This window comes from Dicentrarchus labrax, unplaced genomic scaffold (genome assembly GCF_905237075.1).
Source record: "Dicentrarchus labrax unplaced genomic scaffold, dlabrax2021, whole genome shotgun sequence".
NCBI lineage: Eukaryota > Metazoa > Chordata > Actinopteri > Moronidae > Dicentrarchus > Dicentrarchus labrax.
In genome coordinates, this window is record NW_026136721.1 from 25,709,106 (window position 1) to 25,730,720 (window position 21,615).

General features: G+C 39.5%; 2 protein-coding genes across 4 annotated transcripts; one reads left to right on the plus strand and one right to left on the minus strand.

Moving 5' to 3' along the window:
• Positions 1–80: 80 nt before the first annotated feature.
• On the minus strand, positions 81–4,836 carry ppa2 (inorganic pyrophosphatase 2). The gene is made up of 12 exons (XM_051383938.1): positions 4,571–4,836; positions 3,450–3,514; positions 3,319–3,363; positions 3,161–3,214; positions 2,709–2,828; positions 2,366–2,452; positions 2,098–2,224; positions 1,297–1,424; positions 1,071–1,156; positions 892–961; positions 745–784; positions 81–641 (listed from the first exon to the last, which is right to left on the minus strand). The coding sequence occupies exons 1-12, from the start codon at positions 4,764–4,766 to the stop codon at positions 619–621; spliced, it is 1,041 nt and encodes a 346-aa protein (XP_051239898.1). The 5' UTR covers positions 4,767–4,836; the 3' UTR covers positions 81–618.
• Positions 4,837–8,570: 3,734 nt separating this feature from the next.
• On the plus strand, positions 8,571–21,589 carry arhgef38 (Rho guanine nucleotide exchange factor (GEF) 38). 3 transcript variants are annotated; one of them, XM_051384176.1, is made up of 14 exons: positions 8,575–8,979; positions 13,405–13,589; positions 14,126–14,243; positions 14,353–14,500; positions 14,621–14,638; positions 14,834–15,033; positions 15,178–15,311; positions 15,551–15,619; positions 15,756–15,875; positions 16,744–17,118; positions 17,212–17,349; positions 17,876–18,077; positions 19,650–19,933; positions 20,874–21,589. In XM_051384176.1, exons 1-14 carry the CDS (start codon positions 8,769–8,771, stop codon positions 21,054–21,056), a joined length of 2,385 nt encoding a protein of 794 aa, XP_051240136.1. In that variant the 5' UTR covers positions 8,575–8,768; the 3' UTR covers positions 21,057–21,589. The 3 variants fall into 3 exon arrangements, with proteins under 3 accessions (XP_051240137.1, XP_051240136.1, XP_051240135.1); XM_051384175.1 differs by having other exon boundaries at positions 8,576–8,979; positions 15,551–15,655; XM_051384177.1 differs by lacking the exons at positions 14,621–14,638; positions 14,834–15,033; positions 15,178–15,311; ... (5 more) ...; positions 19,650–19,933; positions 20,874–21,589 and having other exon boundaries at positions 8,571–8,979; positions 14,353–14,504.
• Positions 21,590–21,615: the final 26 nt, after the last annotated feature.

The following is a 21,615-nucleotide window of genomic DNA, read 5'->3' on the forward strand; positions in this document are numbered from 1 at the left end:
TTTCGAAATTATTTGCATTATTGTCAGCATGTTGAAGTTTTTAAATGTGGAACTACAGATGAAACTGGAAAGAGATCATGTCATGTTCAAGCCTTAAGTTTTTTAATTAACCCAGGTATTTTTTACTTGTTACATCCAAATTGCGTTGTGTTTGTGGTTACAATCACAAAACTGATTACAGTCTAAAAAACAACTTAGAGCATATTATCAGAACTTTCAGTCTTATACAAGGTTGGACACAAAAATACTGCAGTACACATACAACATCATTTACAATTCAATAGAAAGGAGACCAATTATTTTTGTGATTAACATCTACATTAGAATTGGTGTTGCCAACAATAAATCGATCTGGAGTCCAACATGGCACAGAAAAAGACATCTCAATTCTGGTTCTTTACTCAGCATTATGAAAGTACACTCTGGTTTTTCACCAGCTCATATTTTCAGTGTATGGCTATTAACGGTTTCTTTTTTTCAACAAATTATTGGATGGTAAACGTAGATGTCACTTTATACATCTGAGAATGAGTTCTTACCAAAAATAAATCCAGCATCATACAAAAGATGCAGTTTCTTCATGTGATGTTAAGGCATATTGTTGGTCTCCATATACTGTCAGACAAAATGCCACTTATCCACTGCGTAAGAGAAGATTAAGAACCACATTAAAATATAAGTGTTGGAACATATAACACCACAAAAAGGGCCAAATTTAGAGCAGATATTTCAATATTTACTTACCTTCTGGAGACACAGGATGTGCACTGCCAAATGCTGGGGCCTGCAGTGTAAAATGATGACAATTACCTAACTTAAACCTAATAGTTTTTGTCTGCTGTTGTTGTGTATTCTATCATCCTTGTGAAACAGCATAATGGAAGTTCTCACCGAATTGACCACGTCTCTGGCCTCATCTGCACTGCATTTGAAAGGGCTCTCGCAGCAGGAGATATTTTTGCTGAACAAAAAAGAAAAAAGTTAGTAGTGTTCATTATACTTACATAGCCAATTATACACATCACACACATGCACGCTGCAGGGGTTACACAATACCTCCACAAACTTACCATGCGATCTCCCCACTATTTGTCTGCTTCTGCACTAGTGCCCTCCAGTGCTCATGGGTGGACTTAATGATCTCAACAGCAAAGTCCTAGAAAAAGGACAAAAAAACAGAAAAAATATATCATTTGGATTCCTTTGGAACAATCCTTTTAAGACCATTCAGTGGACTGCAACCCCTAGTACACAAACTGTCATGTCTTATCTACTGTGTTACAAAGGTCTCAGTACCTTGTCTTTGAATTGTCCATTGAATCCAAACCGGTTCTCAGGCTTTCCATCAGGCACCTTATATTTCCTAAACCAGTCGACCGTGGCCTCTAAATGACCAGGCCTGCTCTTGCGGACGTCCTCTATGTCTGAGGAAAACACAAACACATTCATCAGAACAAGAACAATGGACCAATTTGCCCCTTAACTGACCTGGTATGAATTAGAAGGTTGTAGCTGATGTATACAATACAGGCTTAAAAATATAGAGAAACTGGTTTTGAAAATACTGTACGGAGTATTAAAAAAAAGCCTAACAAACCATGTTTGTTAGGCCTTAAGGATACACATGTTGTGTATTAAAACATTGAATGTAAACAAAACCATGTTGACAATACAAACTCAGTAGGGTATGTTCTAGTTTAGTGTTTTAACTACAGAGAGCTAGTCTGAAGTTACTGACTGAGTTGCCAAACTTCCCTGGAAGTCAGGATTTCTGAAATTATGCATTACCAAATTCAATCACTTGCAGGTACATTAATATCTATATCTATATCTATATATATATATATATTTATAGTATGTGGTCAAATGCAGATCTGACATGTTCTGGAGATTATTTGGGCAGCTAATCTAAAAAAAGCAATGCATTAATACCAATCATACTTGTTTCTTTACATTTGATTCCAGATAAAATCCTAATTTCCATGACTTATGATCATGAAAGGTTTCCTGGACTAGATTTCCTCAGGGTGGGGAATGGATCAGTGTAAGCCAGTTTCTAGATGATGATCGTTGATGTAATCTGTGGAAAACACGCACTATTCAGATTTTTGGCATCTGGATCCTCAGCATTGATGGCAATGACCTTCCAGTCCATTTCCCCTTCATCAATCATGGCCAAGATTCCAAGCACTTTCACTTGGATCACCTGACCTGGAAGGCACACCTGAAGAACAGAACAACAAATTGCAAATAAACCGGCAAATCAATCAACCACACAATTTATCTTTGAAAAGTGTATATAAAGTGAGCAAAAGACATCTTATATATATAGGATAATATATATATATATATATATATATCTTACCTGGGTGCCGATCTCACAGACGTCAATAGGATCATTATCACCGCAACACTCTGTCTCTTTGTCTGTGTGGTCTGGGTCCTCCCATGTCTTTTCCAAGCAACAGTTTAAAAATGGGAGAATCTTTCAAGCAAACATTTTTAACTGACAAAATAAATAAATATAAAATGCACTCATGGGCATAAAGACAGTGGGTGTTGAAATTGCAGTATTGTTATTTGTCAGCAACCGACTAGGACCAAAATCAATACAGCATGAAGATGGTGAACGTTTCATGAAACACTTTTATTGACTTGAATTTAGTTCTCATGCAACCCAGACCCTGCAAAGTGTGCATTGTCCTCACCTGTGGGAGTGCCCCATAATTCCAAATGTAACCTTTATGGGGAAATATGTTGGCAACATACCGGAGCTTTCCTTTCTTTACGTCTTGTTTGATCGGGTTCAGCGGTTCCTTTGTTGCAATCTGGAAATTGAAGCACGTATGAGGGTACTTGTATGTATCTATGTGTGAGTTCATGCTTTTGCTAGTGTTTTAAGAATATTTGATTTCTCTTATGTCACCAATACTCAACAACTCGCCTTCTGGCTATTGCTATGATAGCTAAATAACAGTGGCTTCAGGCTACTGCTATGCTAACTCCAGAGAAGGCTATTGGAGACTTTTCAGTCAAGCACTTAATTTCTTAAGTTACCTGCAGAGTACTTACTTAAGCATTTCAATCTCAGCCTTTGTCAAGTGTACTAATCAGATCTTATTTTTTTTAATGTGAGGTACTGTATCTATAGACTTCTTACCTCCATTTTAGCATTTGACCATCGAGGTACCTCCACAACCATGTTAAAGAGCACCTGAAAGTACAGTACACAGAATAAAGCGATATACTGTGTGTGTGCTGGGGTGAATGATTTGGGGGGTGGTAGAACTGATATGATATATTAGAATTTGACATTACCTCACTCTCATTCTTCTTGGGTTTTTTAGCTGGCACGTCATTGCCCTGTTGAAAAGAATACATTATAAGCTAAAAAGTCTTTATGCAGTATTAATCCAACAGAAACTAACTATCAACTATCAAATTGTTACCTGCTCTGTCTCCACTACAAGTGGAATGTCATGGAATGGTGAAATGTATTTTCCTTGGGATGTTTCTAAGAAAAAAACAAAAAATGGTTAGAAAATAAAACCTCCTCACGTATAATTGTGTCACAATGAATTCCCAGAAGACGTTTTTTTTGTACATAAAATAATTATAATACATACATAAATGGGGACTCAAGGTTACTTACAAGCTTCTCTCTGTCTTCTTTGGCAGAAAGCGTTTGCTCAGTTAACGCTGAGATAATTCAGACTGATACAGACATCGAGTTATCTCTATGACAAATGAACTAATTCCATCCACTCGGTTGAAAATCTCCAGAAAAAGCTCGTAAGTGGTCCTTAAGTTAAGATTTAATTTCACGGTGAGTTACAGGTGTAGTGTTTTACTGTCAGTTACAACTTGTATCATTAATTTGGAGGTTCATTAGATTGTACAAAAATGTGTTGAGTTATTGGTCATACTGGACATAATCTACAATACCAATGTTACTGAAGTTTTCTTTAATTTATATAAGGCTGTAGATCATACTACCCATATTAAAGAGAATATTGTGATATTTTATTAGGCTAATATTTTCTACAAGTGATGCATCATTATCCACCATTAGTTAGGTAAGACTAAATAATAATGAATTAAATGTATTAGTTTATTATGATTACATAAAAGTGATCAAATCCGTATCACAACTTAATGAGTTTAACTTCTCCTGATATGTGTGACTGAATTTCACTGCTGTTCATAAGAAAATACCATTTTATAATTTCATAGGAGGTCCACGTGACCGCCCAACAGGAAGTAACACCACGCGAGGATATACAAGGAAATGTGCTCGTTGCTTTCTGCTTATGATGTATTTCAGCTTAATGGAGACGGGGGGGCTAACATAGGCGGGGGGTTTGACTCGAAAGCTAAACGTTAAGAGTGCCACATGCCAAGAAAACCCTCGCACCTTGCAACTCAAAGGTCAAACGTTTACCTTGACCGACAGTGTGGTCACCAGACCCCGGTACCAGACCCTGGTACCAGACCCCGGTACCAGACTGCTGTACTGAGAGACGCAGATGGACACGCATGGTTTCTGCCACGGTGCCGATGATAAACTTACTAAAATAAATCCGGTAGTCGGGAGAATGGGGGTGTCCTCTCTGCTCCGTTTGATAGTGCATCGTTTTTCTCAAGTAATACAGATGAGGCGTCGCTGCTGCTGCTGCTTGTGTGACGAGTTTGTTTCGAGAAGCGGAAAATGAGCCGAAAACTGTCACCAGGCAGCCGAGCGAGCAGCGCTGCAGCAGCGGGCTCATTATACACACTGCTTCTCCTCTCGGTCCCTGCTTCCCGTTTCCCACCTCCCCCACATCCGGACCCGTGAGCGAAACCCGCCGGACTGGAGATAAACGTTCCGGTCAGGGTTTTTCAAAATAAAAGCATTCACAGAGGCGACAAAATGGGGGGGGTCCTTTGCTACGCTGTTTTCTATTTAATTTTTTTTTTTTTAAAAAAGACTGCGTGACCGACAAATATGGCTGCAAACAAGTTTGAATATAATAATTATGTATTAGTCATAAAAAAAAAATAAATAGTGACATGGTGAAACATAATCTGAATGAGTGTAAAATCCGGGAAAATCTCTGGAAAATATGATTTGAATAACGATCCACTACATTTTGCTCCTTTTAGTTTAAATGAAAAGTCGGAGAGAAAGCCATTGGGTCAAAAAGCAAACGGACAAAAGGTTGTGTCCTCTTGGTAGCATCGAGATGGTTAGAAAATGCAATGTGCCAGTATCATATGTGCAAACTTTTCATTTTTGTTCAAGTGTGACGGTATAAAAACAAAAGCTCCTGGGGTAAATTAAAAAAAGAGAGGGTTATAAATGTCCATAAAATCATATAATAATATAATAAAACAGGCTTACAACTAAAATCAGGGGAGTCACCAAAACGTATATCACATATGCTATTAACCAATATTATGATCTATAATTTGAGCATTATTGTAACAGATTTTGGTAAGTGTCACTGGGCCACATAGCTGCCTGTTTGTTATCATTGCACTTTTATTTTGATGATAAAATCGTTGCAACGGGAAGTGAACTCTTTCTTCCATATTTACTTCACAGTTCTTCCATTGCATGCTTGTGGTCCGTGTAGTAGCTTCATTTTACTGCCACCTGGCCTATCAGTCCGCCCAAAACACACAACACACAAACACAGGACATTTGCTGGATAGGTCACATTATTAATATCTTGGCAAAATAGTGTCTTTGTCCAAGGAATGGCAACATAGATGTCTCTGACCAATAAGAAAAACATAGTAGCCTATTTAATTGATTATGCATGGCTGATATGGAGAGATGGATTAATTCTGAGCTAACAAAAACGCTATAATATAGTAAGAGCGGTATTAGTTACACAATCAGTAGAAGTTGAAGCAAGAAATTGATTGTCCATTTGTCATTAACGTCAGGCAAATGCACACCAGGATTTTACAGTATATTCTTCCATATTCAATGCATGTTATATTTAGAAAATGTTGTATTATCTCATCCTTTCTGAGCCAGTTTGGCCTCCATTTATTAGAACAAATATGTCCCTGTAGCTCTTGCTTTAATGGCCCCCTGCTTTTGTTTTTATAACCTGTAAGTTAATGCATTTTGTGGTGGTAGTATCCACAATACATCATGAGATCAAAGTCCATATGTATCCATTGTGCACTGAACAAACACCCAACCCAGTCACCTTGATATGTCTCTTTTACTGTTGTATAGGCTGGTCTCTGTTCAAACAAATTCCATATCGGCACCCATAAAAAGCTGGTTTATTAAAATCTTAAATTGCATGCTTGCCTTTGATGCACTTGCCAAAGGGCTTTTATTCTGCTCAGCACAAAATACTTTGGGTGCTTCAAGAAAAGCTGCTATAAACCTTTAAGTTGGTAGTGGCAAGGTCAAAATACTTTAACTTAACATGATGATGATGGGAGGTGAACTGGGAAGTTGTGAGAGATTCACATGGCTAAAATGTCCATTCGATCAGTACTGATTTGGAAAATCTGGATCAGGAGCCAAATCAGAAGTGTGTCTCTTCCTTCAGTTTCTGTCAGTGCCCATAAGCCAAGCACTCAACCGTGACTCTTGCAGTGATGGTGCCCAAGTGGCCAGCAGTAAAACTCTGTGGCTGTAAAAGACAGTTTCAGGCATGAGTGTGTTTTTATTTCCCCCTTTCTCTATTCACCCACCTGGCTGGCTCCTGCTGCTTCTTTCCTTGGCTACCTCGGAAAAAAGGCTCTCTTTGTTGTTCTCACCAAACAAGCCCTGAAAAATATGTTCTGTTAGCATTTGTTTCTTTTAGAAATTTATTTTCAGAAAATATTTTCACTGAAAGCATGCTGTGGGTGGTCAATCATTTTCAAAACAACAGCTTATAATAATGGCAATATTGTTTCTGCTTAACTAATATATTTTGTAGTGCATTATGTGGAATCTGTTGTAAAGTTTGTCATCTGAAAAACAGTGGACAAATGAGTCGACAATACACCTATTTTGACACTATTAATGATTTATGTCAATTATAAAGCCTCAATGTCAACTGTTCTCTGCTCTGGTTACAGCTTCTCCAATCTGAGGATTTGCTGCTCTGGGAAATTCTGATGGATATTTTTACTAATGTCTGATATTTTAAAGACCAAATTAATTTAGAAAATTGTCAGATTAATCATTAATAAGAATAAAAGTCCTAATGTGAAGCTTAATTTTTTGCTATGTGCAGTATAAGTTTAATGACTCTATTTCAGTGCCTAAAATCTTTTCTTAGGTGTGAATTCATCTGAAAGAGTCCACTTCTCGCCTTGAGCAGGTTTAAGAAAAACCACACCCTGAGTGACATGATGTCATATAAATATTGCCACACTGTCAACGCAGATAACATTGTTTACTCATTTGCATGTTTGTATAGAGCATGTGATCATTCAGTATAGTTTATTTTACCACGTCCACTTAGATACATAATCCTGCTAATGCTGACCTCTGTTATGTTTGAGCACAATTTGACTGGGTTTGTTTAGTAGAAAAGAGACAACAAATGAACATTTGAAAATTTAATTCTTGAGTTTTTCTTAAATACACACATAAATCATGATAATTACACAATGATAGATACTCAACAGAGATATACTGGTGAGCCTATGTGTGTCTAATGGAAGTTAAACAGGTGTGCTATGAGAACACTGCGCAGTGATCTGAAAACACAATGGGAACCGTCAGTACCTGCGGTTCAATGGGGAGGAAATGCATCCATTCATTGTTCTGGCAAGGAACACCATATCTGGTTGCTATGACCAGAAATCATTGTGGCAGCATGCGTGTTGATGAATTACCAGTTTAACCAGGTTTGACATTTCATAAGTGTTGATTTATAGGTTGTGAATAGAGTGAATACATTTTTGTAAGGTGAAACAAAAATATAGAAAATGCTCATTTGATTTTCATCCTTTGAAAAACACGACCTCTGTTGTTTCAAAACCACTAAAAACCAACAAGTTTACACAGCTTATTAGTCAGCATATCTATGAGTGCAGCTTGAACACTTCTGAAGCAATGTATACAGTGCATGTTGATTTTCTTTCATTAATTTCATTTATTTCAAAGAATTGTTGAATCAGTTTACTGTCTTTAACATTAGCTCAGCTGCTTACAGCTTTTCACTACAGTTAAGTGAGAGTACACTGTAGGCGTGACATGCTCAACTTATTTCTTGTGTTCAATGTTCAACTTAAATCCACTTAAATATATAAAACTCTCTGTTCTGTCAAGTGTGACTCTCAGCGCCCGGGTTATTTACATAAATACTTCCTTGTCAACCTTTTTGACATCGTTGGTGTCTCTGCAAGGTCTCACATGCATTTTATTTTGACATTTTAGTAAGAGCAAAAAGAAGCTGGGGGTCATTTTCGTCAAACCTTTGAGTTAAAGTGAGAGAAAGTGATGCATTTCTTTCCCTGGATGAACATAAAGGTCTAAAAGAGAGAAGCATAGCAGCAGTGGAGAGGTGTGGCCACATATCTCTCATGACAGGTAGACATGGGGAGGAGCTAGACTACCTGTGCAGAGCTGGGAGTCTGTGCACAGTGGACATTACACCTGTTGCACTTCCCAAGCTCTCTCTCTCTGTTTCTCTCTCTCTCTCTCTCTCTCTCTCTCTCTCTCTGTTTCTCTGTGTTTCTCTCTCCCTCTTCCTGTCCCTCTGTTTTCCCCTACTTTTCTCCTCGACTGGTCTCAAAGCACCAAGGGAGCTGACGGCCTCATCATGGATCCTAAGGAGGCCAGCGGAAGTGAGAAGGAAAAAGAGAAGGATAAAGTGATAAAGAGGAGGAACCGGCCTGTGTTCCTGCGTTACCTGGAAAGGAGGAAGACGGACACTATTGTGGCTGATGACACAGCCAAAGGTGACATCAACCTGGGGACGCTGGTGAGGAGGACTCAGTCTGACAAGACGGAGTACAGCGCTAAACTTAAAGGTACAGCAGCTAATGACCTCCCCGGGGGTCAAAACTATGGCAACAATCTATACACACGTGAGCCCACACTCAGTCTGAAAAGTCTCTCAACTCTTTACATTGCAAAATTGTTGACAACACACTGGCAAGGGGAACATTTAGACAAATATCTCTACTAAAGATGGACTGTAAGAGCAGCATGTAGGACTTGAAGGCAAACATTCAACACACACACACACACACACACACACACACACACACACACACACACACACACACACACACACACACACAACATATAGACTACGCACTGGTCTATAGCTCTGGATACCAGGCACCTGTTGTGTTACTATGTGTTCAGCAGGAGATACTCCCAAAGGGATGAAGCCACATATGCAAACTGTGCTCCAAACTCAGGGACTCACAGAGGAGTGGCTTTAGAAGTGTTCCAGACCAGCTGGTAAACAAGACCTGCACCAGTGAAGTGTAAAGAAGGATTTGCAGATCAGTTTTCATCAACAAATTTAGTGAAACAAAGTTTTACGAGATGTCAGATACTTACAGTTTGGTTCACAATGAATATAATATTTTTATTTGCATTGTTTGACCTAGAAAATGTGAGAACTAGTTGGAAAGGAGAAGGAGTTTTGATAAAAACAACAAATCGAGCTGTAAGTTGCCTCATCACAAATGCTGACATAAGTCTTTTCACAGACACACACACACACATATTCACTTTTCAGGAAAAAAAACTGGCTTCACCTGTCCATTGAGTGCAGTCAGTGACTGGGAATGCTGCATGTCAGGCAAAATGACTGACATCATTGTGTCAGCAGGGGGTTACTATTAAAGATTAGCCAAAGTATGTAGGTTTTCCTGTGCCACTTGTTCCTGGGTTTCCTGTGAACAATACACATCACATGCCAAAATGACTAGTGGCACCTTGTTTAAGATAGCAAAGTATAACCTACTTCTTACTTGGTGTTGCACTGATAAGATAACTTTCACACACACACACACACACACACACACACACACACACACACACACACACACACACACACACACACACACACACACTAGCCTTATCAGCAGCTTCTCTGTTTACTTGAAATAGAGACATTCTCCATTCCTTTGTACTTTCTGTTTTCTTGACCGACCTGCATCATGGCAGGCAGGGTTGTCAAAGACACACAGTGGTGTTTTCAGTAAACCAATTTCCTCTCCTGTTTGACTTTAGCCTCACACATGACAGGCAGTATTACATATTTACAGTGGTATTACCATTGCAAATATTGACAGAACGATGACTTCACCGAAAGAGGAAACATGTGAGTTGCTGCTCGACAGACAGTTCTCATCTGCTTGTCAGACAGGTTGGTCAAGCCACAGAACCATGGCAACATGACATCAATATGTCTAATTATTTACAGTAACTAAATGTAATAGTGCTGGCAATGATTTACCAGCACAAAATCTAAATAAACAGACTCTAATAAAATATGTATTTATCCATAAATAATGCTGATGGTCACTTTGATGTGGCTTATTGTTTGAGGACTGAACTCGTTCTAACTTTGTCTGTATTTGTGTGACACATTTTTTAGGGGCATTAAACATTTTGTGACTTTTTTTTTCATTAGACATGATGAATGGTAACATACACAATATAGGATATTATGTCCAACTTTCCTTTTAGTGAAAAGTAAATCCTTTTAGTGAAAAGTTTTAGTGAAAAGTAAATCCTTTTAGTGAAAAGTTTTAGTGAAAAGTAAATCCTTTTAGTGAATATTTTCATTCAGTGACATTTTCACGCTTTCTTCAATTTCAGATTACTTTAGTCAAAATATATTTTCAGTGATAAAATCCCATTGTGCACTTTGCTGTGTGGCAAAGTCTGACATATCATTTATCTTGATGGCGATACATGATACACTGTGCCTTGTATTCTGTTCTGGGGCCGTCTGTTGGATCCCTTTCAATAGGCTGAGCAGTGAAAAGCCCTGTATCCACTTTCATGGGAACTCTTGTGCCGGCAACCATACCTCACCAAACATAATACTGGCAAAAGGATAAGTCAGCACAGTTTAAGGTCCACTGCTGAGTGTTTTTTTGTAACATTGTGAATGTGTCGGTAGGGGGAAATCTTTTCAAGGCCAGTTTTGAATGGGACAACTTTCACATAGAATTCAAAGTGCGTTTAAGACAGTCTTTATGCAATTTCTATTTTTACAGAGACATTTACAGAAAATATTGGTGTAAATGCTGAAACCAGATTTAAAACTTAAATATGCCTCTTCACCTGATCTCTCTCTCACGGTTAGAAGTTTTCATTGATTCTGGGCTCTCTTTTCACTCTAAAAGCCCATGTGGATACATGACACTTCATGATACTTTTGAAAAATGAATGTGATGTAACATTTCCACTAGTAAAATAGTTTCTCTGATGATCTTATAATGAAAAATTTTATCCCACAGTAAAATGGCAGAAATATATTAACAGGGATTCATTCCAGCACTTCATTAGACTCTACAACAGATAACCATATCCATTTCTTGAAGTATTATCAGGCATTGACAAGTTAATTAATAACTGCTGAAGGAAAAGGCTTATGACTGCGCAGTTTGGTCTCATGATGTGCTGTTTACACTGAGTTTACTAAACACTTTTACTGTGTTAAAGCCAAAGAAGCTGAATTCAGAAGAAAGTTGTGAATCTTTATCAGTTTCACCTGTTACGCTTTCTTCAATCATTCAGAGGAGATGAAAAAACAAATGGGGTGGAGGGCACAGCATTTTCAACTGATACACTGACTGTACTAAAAGGGGACCACATTTAAATCACCTATCAAAAGGTGATCTGTATCAGGATAAGACACAAAAACATGAACATCTGTACAATGCATTCAAAACAAACACAGTCATCCTTTAAATTCGTATTACTTTTGTGACATTTATAAAGCACAGTCTCTGTTGAGATTTTCAGAGAGGCGATGATTCACCTTATGCAGGTGTGAATTTAGTTCCTGTATCTCCGAAAAAATGGAAGGGTTAACTGTAAGCCGTGTTGCAAGCAGAATGTGATCAGATCTCTGTCGGAGTCAGCCACATGTGAACACAATGTGTTCAGTGTTCACAATCATGAGAAAGTACTGCCAGTGCGCACTGGCCAGAAACACACAACCTCTTCTACTCAGCTTCAGCAAAAGGCAGCCAGTAGTTACTGTACCTTTTCCTCATGGCAACGCTGTAGTGGCATTCACAGCATCTGTAACTTGTCATTCCTGTTGCCTCCAACAAAAACCCTTATGAAAATTAAATCATGAGGAAAAACGTCTTCACTTTTTTGGCTGCATTGCTTATCATGTGCAAAAACATTTGATCCGGTCCAAACCCAGAGTTACAATAAGGAGAGCACATACAAATACCAGGTGTAAATACAAAGGGTTTAACTGGACTAATGATTACATAGAAAGCTAATATGTGTAGTTGTAGTTGCAAATGGTGCCTTGGCTGCAGCAAAACATACTGTAAAGAAGGTCTTAGTAATATTTTATACACAAGTTGAACTTCTTAAGGTCAAATCTTACGCATGTTTACCTCTGTGTTTATATGTGCGTGTGTGTATGAATGCATATGTGTGTGTAAAATTAGTAAGCCAGGGACTGTGTTTATATATTCCCATGTGAATCAGTGTCAGTGTGTGTGTGTCCTTGCATATGTAGGTGTGTGTTTATCATTGTGTGGCACTTCCCCTCCCAGTCTGAGCAGATGGAATGCCTGAGCACGATGAAGCATTACATCAGCGGCACGATTAGTTCCGTAACCTGACACGGGCCTCGCAGCCTTCTGCCTCCCTCCCTCTCTCTTCATCACTCCCCCCACCCCCCACCACCCTCCAGAGAAGGAAGTGGTGTGTAGTGTCGATTAGGCAGCAAGGAAGCATCCCTCTTCCCTGAACAGACACTCCTGCCTGCCATGCAAAGCGCAGAGCAGCCACAGTCTGATTAGGCAGCAGAGCAATAAAAAAAAGAGGAGTGAGACTGACTGGCATGTTAAGTGAGGTCTTTTGGCGCTTGAGTCAAAATAATTAGATCACTGTGAAATACCGTGATCTAAATGGCTGCTAGGGCGTCAAGCGGATATGTTAGAAGAGATGTAGGTTTTTTCAAGCATGCACAGCCCGCAGGGTCACGGTGTTTACCAGCATTTTAGAAAATGTGCCACAGATGGCTTGAAATGCTGGCAAAAACATAACACTTTTTGGAAATAGGATTTACAGCAAAATGTAGGTGCACTCACATCATCAGTTTTCTATGCCCTTGTATGGTCTGTATCGGGAGTCTGTAGGCCTGGTGCTGTGATAGCTACAGTACAAGAGAATGCAACTGGGGTTTATAGCTTTTGTTTATTTTATAATAATTTCATAATCTCATCTTTTCTCAGAGAAAATGACACCACATGACCTGTCCACACCCCCCTCTCCAGCATTGGACCCAGAGGAGGTCCGTTTGAGGAAGATGAACCGCAGGGCAAAGGTCATTCAGGAGCTTGTGCAGACTGAAAAGGACTTCCTCACAGACCTGGAGCTGTGCATCAGAGAGGTGGTCCAGCCTTTAAGGAATCTGCAGGTAGATGCTTCTCAGTGCTTCCCAGTGAAGTCTCTTACAGGCTAAATGTGGTATTAACCCCCACTAACCTCTACATATACTATAATAGCAAAGAGAATCAGTGTTTTTTTTTTTTTTTTAATGATACCATTTTCTTAAAGTAAAACTTTCAACTAGCTGCCTTCTGAGAAAAAGTTGATGTTCAACAGTGACACTTGTATAGTACATCACTATAATATTTACCCCGGACCTTAACCTAAGTCAAATGTGACCTTATGTCTGACATTTAACCACAACTGTAAAAGTAACCCTGATTTACACACTAAGATTGGAAGAATCACTTTAAACTTTGGAGATTTTTTTTTTACAACAAATAATCAGGAATCAACACTGGAATATCCAGATACACGGTGGCCAACAGGTGAATGAATGACAGCTTATATATACATGTATAAAGATGTTGATTGGTATTTTGACAGAAAATGTACTATAAAAAGATTCTGATTGTTTCATTTGTCAAACCCATTTCACAGTATAGTTTCCTTATCCTGTGTTAGGTTGTGGATGTAGATAGGTTGTTCACCAACATGGAAACAGTGTGTGAGGTATCTGCAGCACTCCTTCACAGACTGCATGAGGCCATGGCTGACCCTGATCTAGAGGCAGTTGTCATTGGTAATGCCATATTGACTTTCGTATGATCGGCTGATTTAATTATTTCTTGACTTTTTACTGCTCTGGTTGATATTAGATGTCCCATTTTGTCCATTTTTTTTATTTGAAGGAGACGTATTCATCCAGGCGAAGGCAGCTTTAGAAGATGTGTATAAGATTTACTGTTACCACCATGATGATGCCAACATGTCACTCAAATCCTATGAGAAAGAGGAAGAAATAAAAAAACATTTCACCACTTGTGTATTAGCACTGAAGTAAGTCACTTCCTCCAATCATTTCTCAAAATATTCATGACTTCCTTGATAGTCTAAATGCTATAATTATCTGCGTATAATCTTGGTGGTGACTGTGTTTCTTTGTCTTTGTATTTACAGGAAAATCTATGACTTAGAGTGAGTAACATTTTTCATGTAAGATTGATGTTGGCATTTAAAACTGAATTCCATACTAAATAAACTATAGGTTTGTGATTGTTGTGTTAAAAAAGCAATTTTGGTAGTTTTTGTTGTTTTCGGTTTATCTGTACTGTAGGTGATAACAGTTCATGTTTATCATTGATTTCTGTATAATACACTTCTTTTGCACAGAGGGAAACCCAACTTGCTGGACATGGGTTCACTGCTCATCAAACCTGTCCAGAGGATCATGAAGTACCCATTGCTGCTTCGTGAGCTATGGCAGGCCACACCTGAAGACCACCCTGACTATCGGCCCCTGCAGGAGGCATTCACTGCTGCCAAGATCATCAACGTTAATATCAACGAGTTCAAGAGACGCAAGGACATAGGTGAGATTTTATTTACACATAAATGGGTATTTTATAATTGCTGTGTATCAAATCCAAATCCATCAAAGCTGTGTTTTTGCTACCTATGCAAGGCAAGATTAATTGTATATTATCTCTTGGTTCCATATTCCTGTTCATTCTCAGTTATGAAGTATAAGAGGTTGGAAGATGAAGGCACATTGAGGGGCAAACTACACAAGTTCAACATCCACTCTATCCGGAAGAAAGGTGACAGGTTTGCTGGATATCTCAAGATCCTCACTGGAGTTGAACCACAGGTAAAAAAAACCCAAAACATGTTTGACTTCACTCAACACTCACTGTAATTATAATAAAACAATGAGTACATGGAATAAAAGCCACGAGACTTGCAGACTTGGCACTTTAAGTGAAATTATGTTTGTAAGTCACTGATGTGCAAATTGCTGCTTCTATGGAGTTGTTAGTGGGTTTGAAGTGCAGAAAAGGCCTAATTGGCTACTATTAAGGCAACATATTCAAACTCTTGTTTCTGTAGGTGAGAGACGAAGTATTTGATAGAGAGGAGAAGCTGTTCAGGAGTCTGGAGAAGGCTGTGAGGCTGCTGGTAAAGAATGTTCAATGTTACCTGCAGTACACTCAGGTAGGTAAACATTAGCGTTACCTACGACAAAATGTGTGTGTTTCAATGGCTTAAGATATGCTGTCAACTGTCTAAAACTTTCTTGACGTCTTTGCTGTAGGATATGGTGTCTGTAGCTGTTCAGAATGTCCAGGACATGGAGAACATAGTCAAGGATCCAAACAGAAATGGGACCAACGGCTCATCGCACAGTAATGGAAATGACCCGTATAAGCACTTTGTAAGTGTGGCTGTTTTTGTACTTCACATCAAAATATTATTTGTTTTTTTTATTCAGGGCATAACGTACTTTACTATCCAGGTTTTCCCTCTTCACTTACCTCCCTGAATCGTCTGTATTTGTGTCTGTCCTTGCTGTTCCTACATGACCTCTCACTCACCCTCCAACTGTGAGTCATCTATCACTTTGCGCATAGCTACCTGTCTTTTGTCCATTATATCAATCCCCTTCCTCCTATGCCTCTAACCTTCCTGCTAGATATTTCAGCAACTCTGCCAACTTCCCTTTTCTACCCTCTACTCTCTGTGGATTGCACTATTGGCAATTGCAAGATAACTATACCTTTGAATAAGATTCTTTATGTTGCAGCCCTTCACTGCAGCAGTTTAGCAAAGTCTGTAATGAGCTACACAAAATAAGTGTAGATGCGAAGGGACATGCACTCTAAGAGGAAACAGACATGAAAAGGGTTGCGTTGTGTCTGCGACAATCAAGACATGAAAGCTGTGACTCATAGATGCTTTCAGGATACAGAACAATTTATCCACAGAAACAGTTCTTTTTACTGTATGTATAGTCACCATTACAGGCGCCACACTATAATAGATTAAATCTGTTATGTTTGCAAGACATTTACTGTAAACTAACTAAACTATTAAAGTGTACTTTACTTCTTCCCCTTGGAGAAAATTGCTGCAAATTAGAGACACTGCAGCATTCTGAAAACAAGACATTTAATAGATCATGCCTAGAAGACACAGAAGTAAACTAAAAGTACCTGAGTTCATAATGGAGAATACTTTGGTAGACCAATACCATATATATATATATATTCCTCTTTTGCCACCTCATTGATTTCTTCCTTCAGAAAGACAGTATGGAGTGCTTGGTCCTATCCCCCCTCTCCTCCCTGCAAGGCATGTTCACAGCCCCGCAGAAGCTCATCCAGAAGCGTTATGACAAATTGCTGGATTACTGCAGCCGCCTGGAGCGCTCTTCTTCTTTCTCATCCTCATCCTCGTCATCCACCACTGCCTCCTCTCCTTCACTGGTGTCAGAAGAACCGCCTGGTCCTGCCAGGAGGGACTATGAAGCTCTCAATGCCTTACTGGTAGAGGAGTTGCAGAGGTTCAACATGGCTGCCTATACCATCCTGACCAACTGTGTGGTGTATTTAGTGGCCCTGCTCAGAGGGATGATGGATAAAATACTGCTATCTTCCCCATCCATACAGCAGCTACCAGTGAGCATCCCACACATAAATCACATCATAATTACAATCATAATTAATAATTTTTAATATTGAAACAAAAATGTGTCATGCTTGCTCTTTCAGGCTCCATTGTCAAACATTGCTGAAGTGCAGAACAGCATCATGGATGAGCTGAACAATATGACTTTTGTCAAGGATAACGCACAGAAGTTAATGGAGCGAAAAGTCAGCTTTGAGAGACAACGAGACAAGAAACTAGCGGTAAGAAATTATAAATAATTGAGAATAGATTATTCACATCTAGAGACTAAAATGCACACCACAGCTTGCAATCTGTACAATTTATATTTCTGGTAAGCTGTGTAAGCATCTGTAGACTTCTCATTGACTCCAGGTTAAAACAAAAGTCCCCCATATTCCTATCAAAATGTTTTGAGCCAATTCCTAGCCATGAATGAGCAGCTGCAAGTCTTATCAATAGTAGACACAGAGAACAGCTCCAGGCTGTGATTAACTGGGGCACTTGACAACCCAAAGCTCCACCAGGTATCAATCCCCCGAGACTATGTGTGTAGGTGTACACATACGCATGTGCATATATAATATGTGCTAGGACATATCTTTTATAGATCTATTTGAAACTCCTACCACCAGGGGCTTATTATCTTTCACCCTCCCTAGAATACCCTTGTACACTGATAACCAACAACATGCCCACATGTGCCCACATATCAGACCCACTTCAAATAATTACACCAACAAACCTTTGTGCTTTGCCGTCCCCCAGATGCCGGAGGTGCAGCATCAAACTGAAGAACAGCGCGCCTGGCTGCTGGCAGAACACCCACTGAGCCGTCTGTACCAGCTGAAGAGGAAGTGCAATGGCTGCCAGGAGCAGGACCTTAGCCTGCTGGAGGGAGAGCTGGTGGCCCTGCTGGAGGACACAGACCCATTAGGCAGCAGCAGCCGCTGGCTGGTTCACACTGGAGGCAAGTGTGTGTGTGTGTGTGTGTGTGTGTGTGTGTGTGTGTGGTAAGGACAAAGACCCACAGGGCAGAGATAGCTCTTGGCACATTTTGTTTGTAAGAGACACAAGGTGAATTAAGTTATCACACTAGATCATCTGCAGGTATGGTCGGTGTAGGTCTCTCTTTCATACACATTCCTCTGTGAATACACCTGCATCTATTAGATGACTGAAGCTGTGCAAACACACCAAACTTTACTTTCTGACACTGACAGTCAGTCAACACACAAGAATCGGTCCCAAGGGCTCCTGTGATGTCATGGTTGCTGGTATCTCTTTGCCTGCCTCTGGAGATGGTTGCCTTACAACAGGGCCAGCTCCATAGCTTGTCTCCATCTCCCCTCTACGTCTTGCAGAGGCACCTGAGATCCCAGTGTCTTGTTTGGAACAAACCGCTGCGTGTTGTAAGCAGTGTTACTTAGAGTACAAAGCCTCTCCCTATGGGTATTCAGAAACAAGGACGGAGAGATGCTGCTTGTATGCCTCTCTGTACTCTGCAATAACAAGTACTTTTTTCATGAGCTGTAGAAAAAAAAAAGTGTGTGTATGTTTCCTGGTGCGGAGTACATTTCTTCACAGACTTGTCTTTCCCTCTGGGATTACAAGCATTCCCAGGAAGTTGTTATTTCTTCTGTTGATATCAACACTATGAATATGCTTGCCTCATATTTACACATTCTTCAGTTCGCTAACATTTAAGATTGTGTAAGCAAATGCTCAAGCTTATTCTTACAGCCTTAATGTAACATGCAGTCCCATATATTAAACACATTTATTCACACCTATTTATTTTTATAAATCAGGTTTTTGATTAACAAAGGAAGACATCTTATAAACTACTAGAGTTTGTTCTGTAATCAACTTACTGTTAGACATTTAAAGGGTCAATTCACCCAAATTCCAAAATAATTTAGTTTTATTGCTCAGGTTTTGTTGTCCGTCTCTGAGATATATGATGTGAGTGGATTTTTAATTATAGTGCTTAAAGCAGCAACAAGGAGCTTTCATTTTTTGTTGATTCTGGCGGCCCCTGTGGACAAAAGTGGTAGTGTTTGTACTGCCTTGTTGCATTGATGTCAAAGAAAATCCGACCTGGTGGCAGGCATTAAGAACTACATAGAAATAGTCACTCTTCTCGCTGATGGTCTTGTGTGCTTATGTAGATCATATTGAGGCATCAGTTTTAAATTGAGACTGTTATGTAACAAGTTAAAACCCCTTGTAGTAGGTTTAAATAAATACATAAAAAAAACTCCTCCTCATCCTGGTTACCCTGGATAATCCACAGACCTCACCGAGAATATTTTTTTCCGGCCAAATTTCTTCCAAAGAAATAGTTTGTATAGGTTCTATGGATTAACTGGAGTGACTGATGCTGTGTGGTCTATTTCAGAGTTTTTAGCACCACAAACAACCAATTTACTGTGATGGAGGCAATCTAATAGATGCATTTCTCAAACCCTGGATAAATTAAAACTATCCGCATGACTAGATAACACTACCCTGACAAACTGTCCCTTCGTGTCACTGATAGGTACACAGGGCTACGTCTACTCCACATTCCTGAAGCAGTACAACCCTCTGAGGGACTCCCAGCGGGCAGGCCAGATGGTCAAAGAGCAGCCACAGCAGCAGCCGCCTGCCATGGTGGATGAGGACTTTGACGACCTCAGTCTGTTTGTGTCGGGAAGTGGCAGCAGCAGCCTGCGCAGCTTCAACCTCAACACCACCGACAGCAGTTCAACCCTCTCTGGACTACAGGGGGAGCCAGAGAGCCCTGAAGACTTGGAGGACACAATGGACAACGAGGCTCAGCAGGTGTGTGTTCTTGCACCATATGGATGTCATTTTAATATACTGCTGTGCTTAGAACTAGGGAGACAGGTAAAAAAAAATCTAATAAATCTTTGTTCAGCTCAGTTTGGGTTTCAGCTTGAGAACAGTCAAGGTCAAGAAGATTAATGTCCTTTGAAAGGTTGTGCCAAATCAACAGTTGCAGACAGACTACAGGTCAGCATGTGCATATGCAGAAGAAAGCAATTGGAAATGAACAAAGTAGTATCAGAAATTTAGAAAAAATAAGGCACAAAATAGAAACAACAACAAACCACACACCACATAAACCTCATAATTACAATAAAATTACAGCTCAGCAAGCCATGTAACTTTAACTGGGTGTTCAGTCAGCCTTAAGTGCCTCCTCACATGAGCCTCCACCTGTAAAATATGAGGGTTGTTATTATAGAGGGCCAGTAAAACTGAGGTGTGCAGTTATATAGACTGGATGAGCAGAAGTTCTGCCAGTGCTGTGACAGTGCACTTGATAGCTTTACAGTGTCTCTGTCTAGCTTGCATTGAAATTAAATGGGGTGAATAACATGATGACGGGGCTGTCACTCTGGCTTCTACACTCCTGTGGTTTGTCATCTACTATGACTACCCACTCTGATCTTCATCATAACATGACACGGTTATTGGTCTTAAAATATGAAATGTTGACAAGGGTTAACAGATTGTAACCAAAGAAAATTAAGACTGGTGGTGACATTCTGTCTATTTGGAAAGCTAACAAACAGTGCCACCTTCTGGATTTACAGGAGGATACACTTAAATATTATTTCATGATGTCAGTGCAAGTCACAATTTGCCATTTACCATTTCAGAGCCAAAAAAGGTCTTTATTCAGTTTGTTCAAAAAGAACAAACTGTAGAATTATTTTATCCCTGATAACATCTGACTTGTGACTTGTTTCCACAGTTTTATGCCGTGTATGCATTTCAAGCACGCTGTGACCAGGAGCTGACCTTGCAGGAGTACCAGCATGTCCGCATCCTCCAGTTCTCAGACCTGGGAGGTAATAAAGACTGGTGGTTAGCTGAGTCGAACGGACAGAGGGGATACGTCCCTGCCAACTACCTTGGCAGGATGTCCTATGCATAAATAGAGGCCCTCTATTTATCCACAGGACATCCAGAAAACCAAACCATCAAGAACACCAGACCCAAAACCAACATGTGGCATTTTAAGCCAACCTGCTTACTCTTTAATACATAATTGAAATACTCCTGAATGTAAAACATGTCACATTTCTGCAAAATTGCACTACAGTGGATGTTATCAGAGGTCTCATACCAAAAGTGTTGAATGTGTTGAATCTACTTTGCCTTAAGAAGATCATAACAAGAGAGCTCACCAATGGAACCAATAATCTGTGATGAATATAAATAGTGGTAGGAAAATACAGGGCACTGTGCTAAGCACTTTTTCTACTTCAGTGTTGTTGAGTTTATATTGATAAAGTGATTTATCCATGAAGGTAATTCTATATGTGAACTGATTTACAGATGAAGTCAATGTTATATGTGAAATTATTAATACATGAAGTATATGTTTTATGTGAATGTGAAATGAAGAAAATCTATGTCATTTATATTTTAACAATTCTGTCATGAATAAATATGATCCATTCTCCATTTGTCCTGCGGAATATAATGATTTA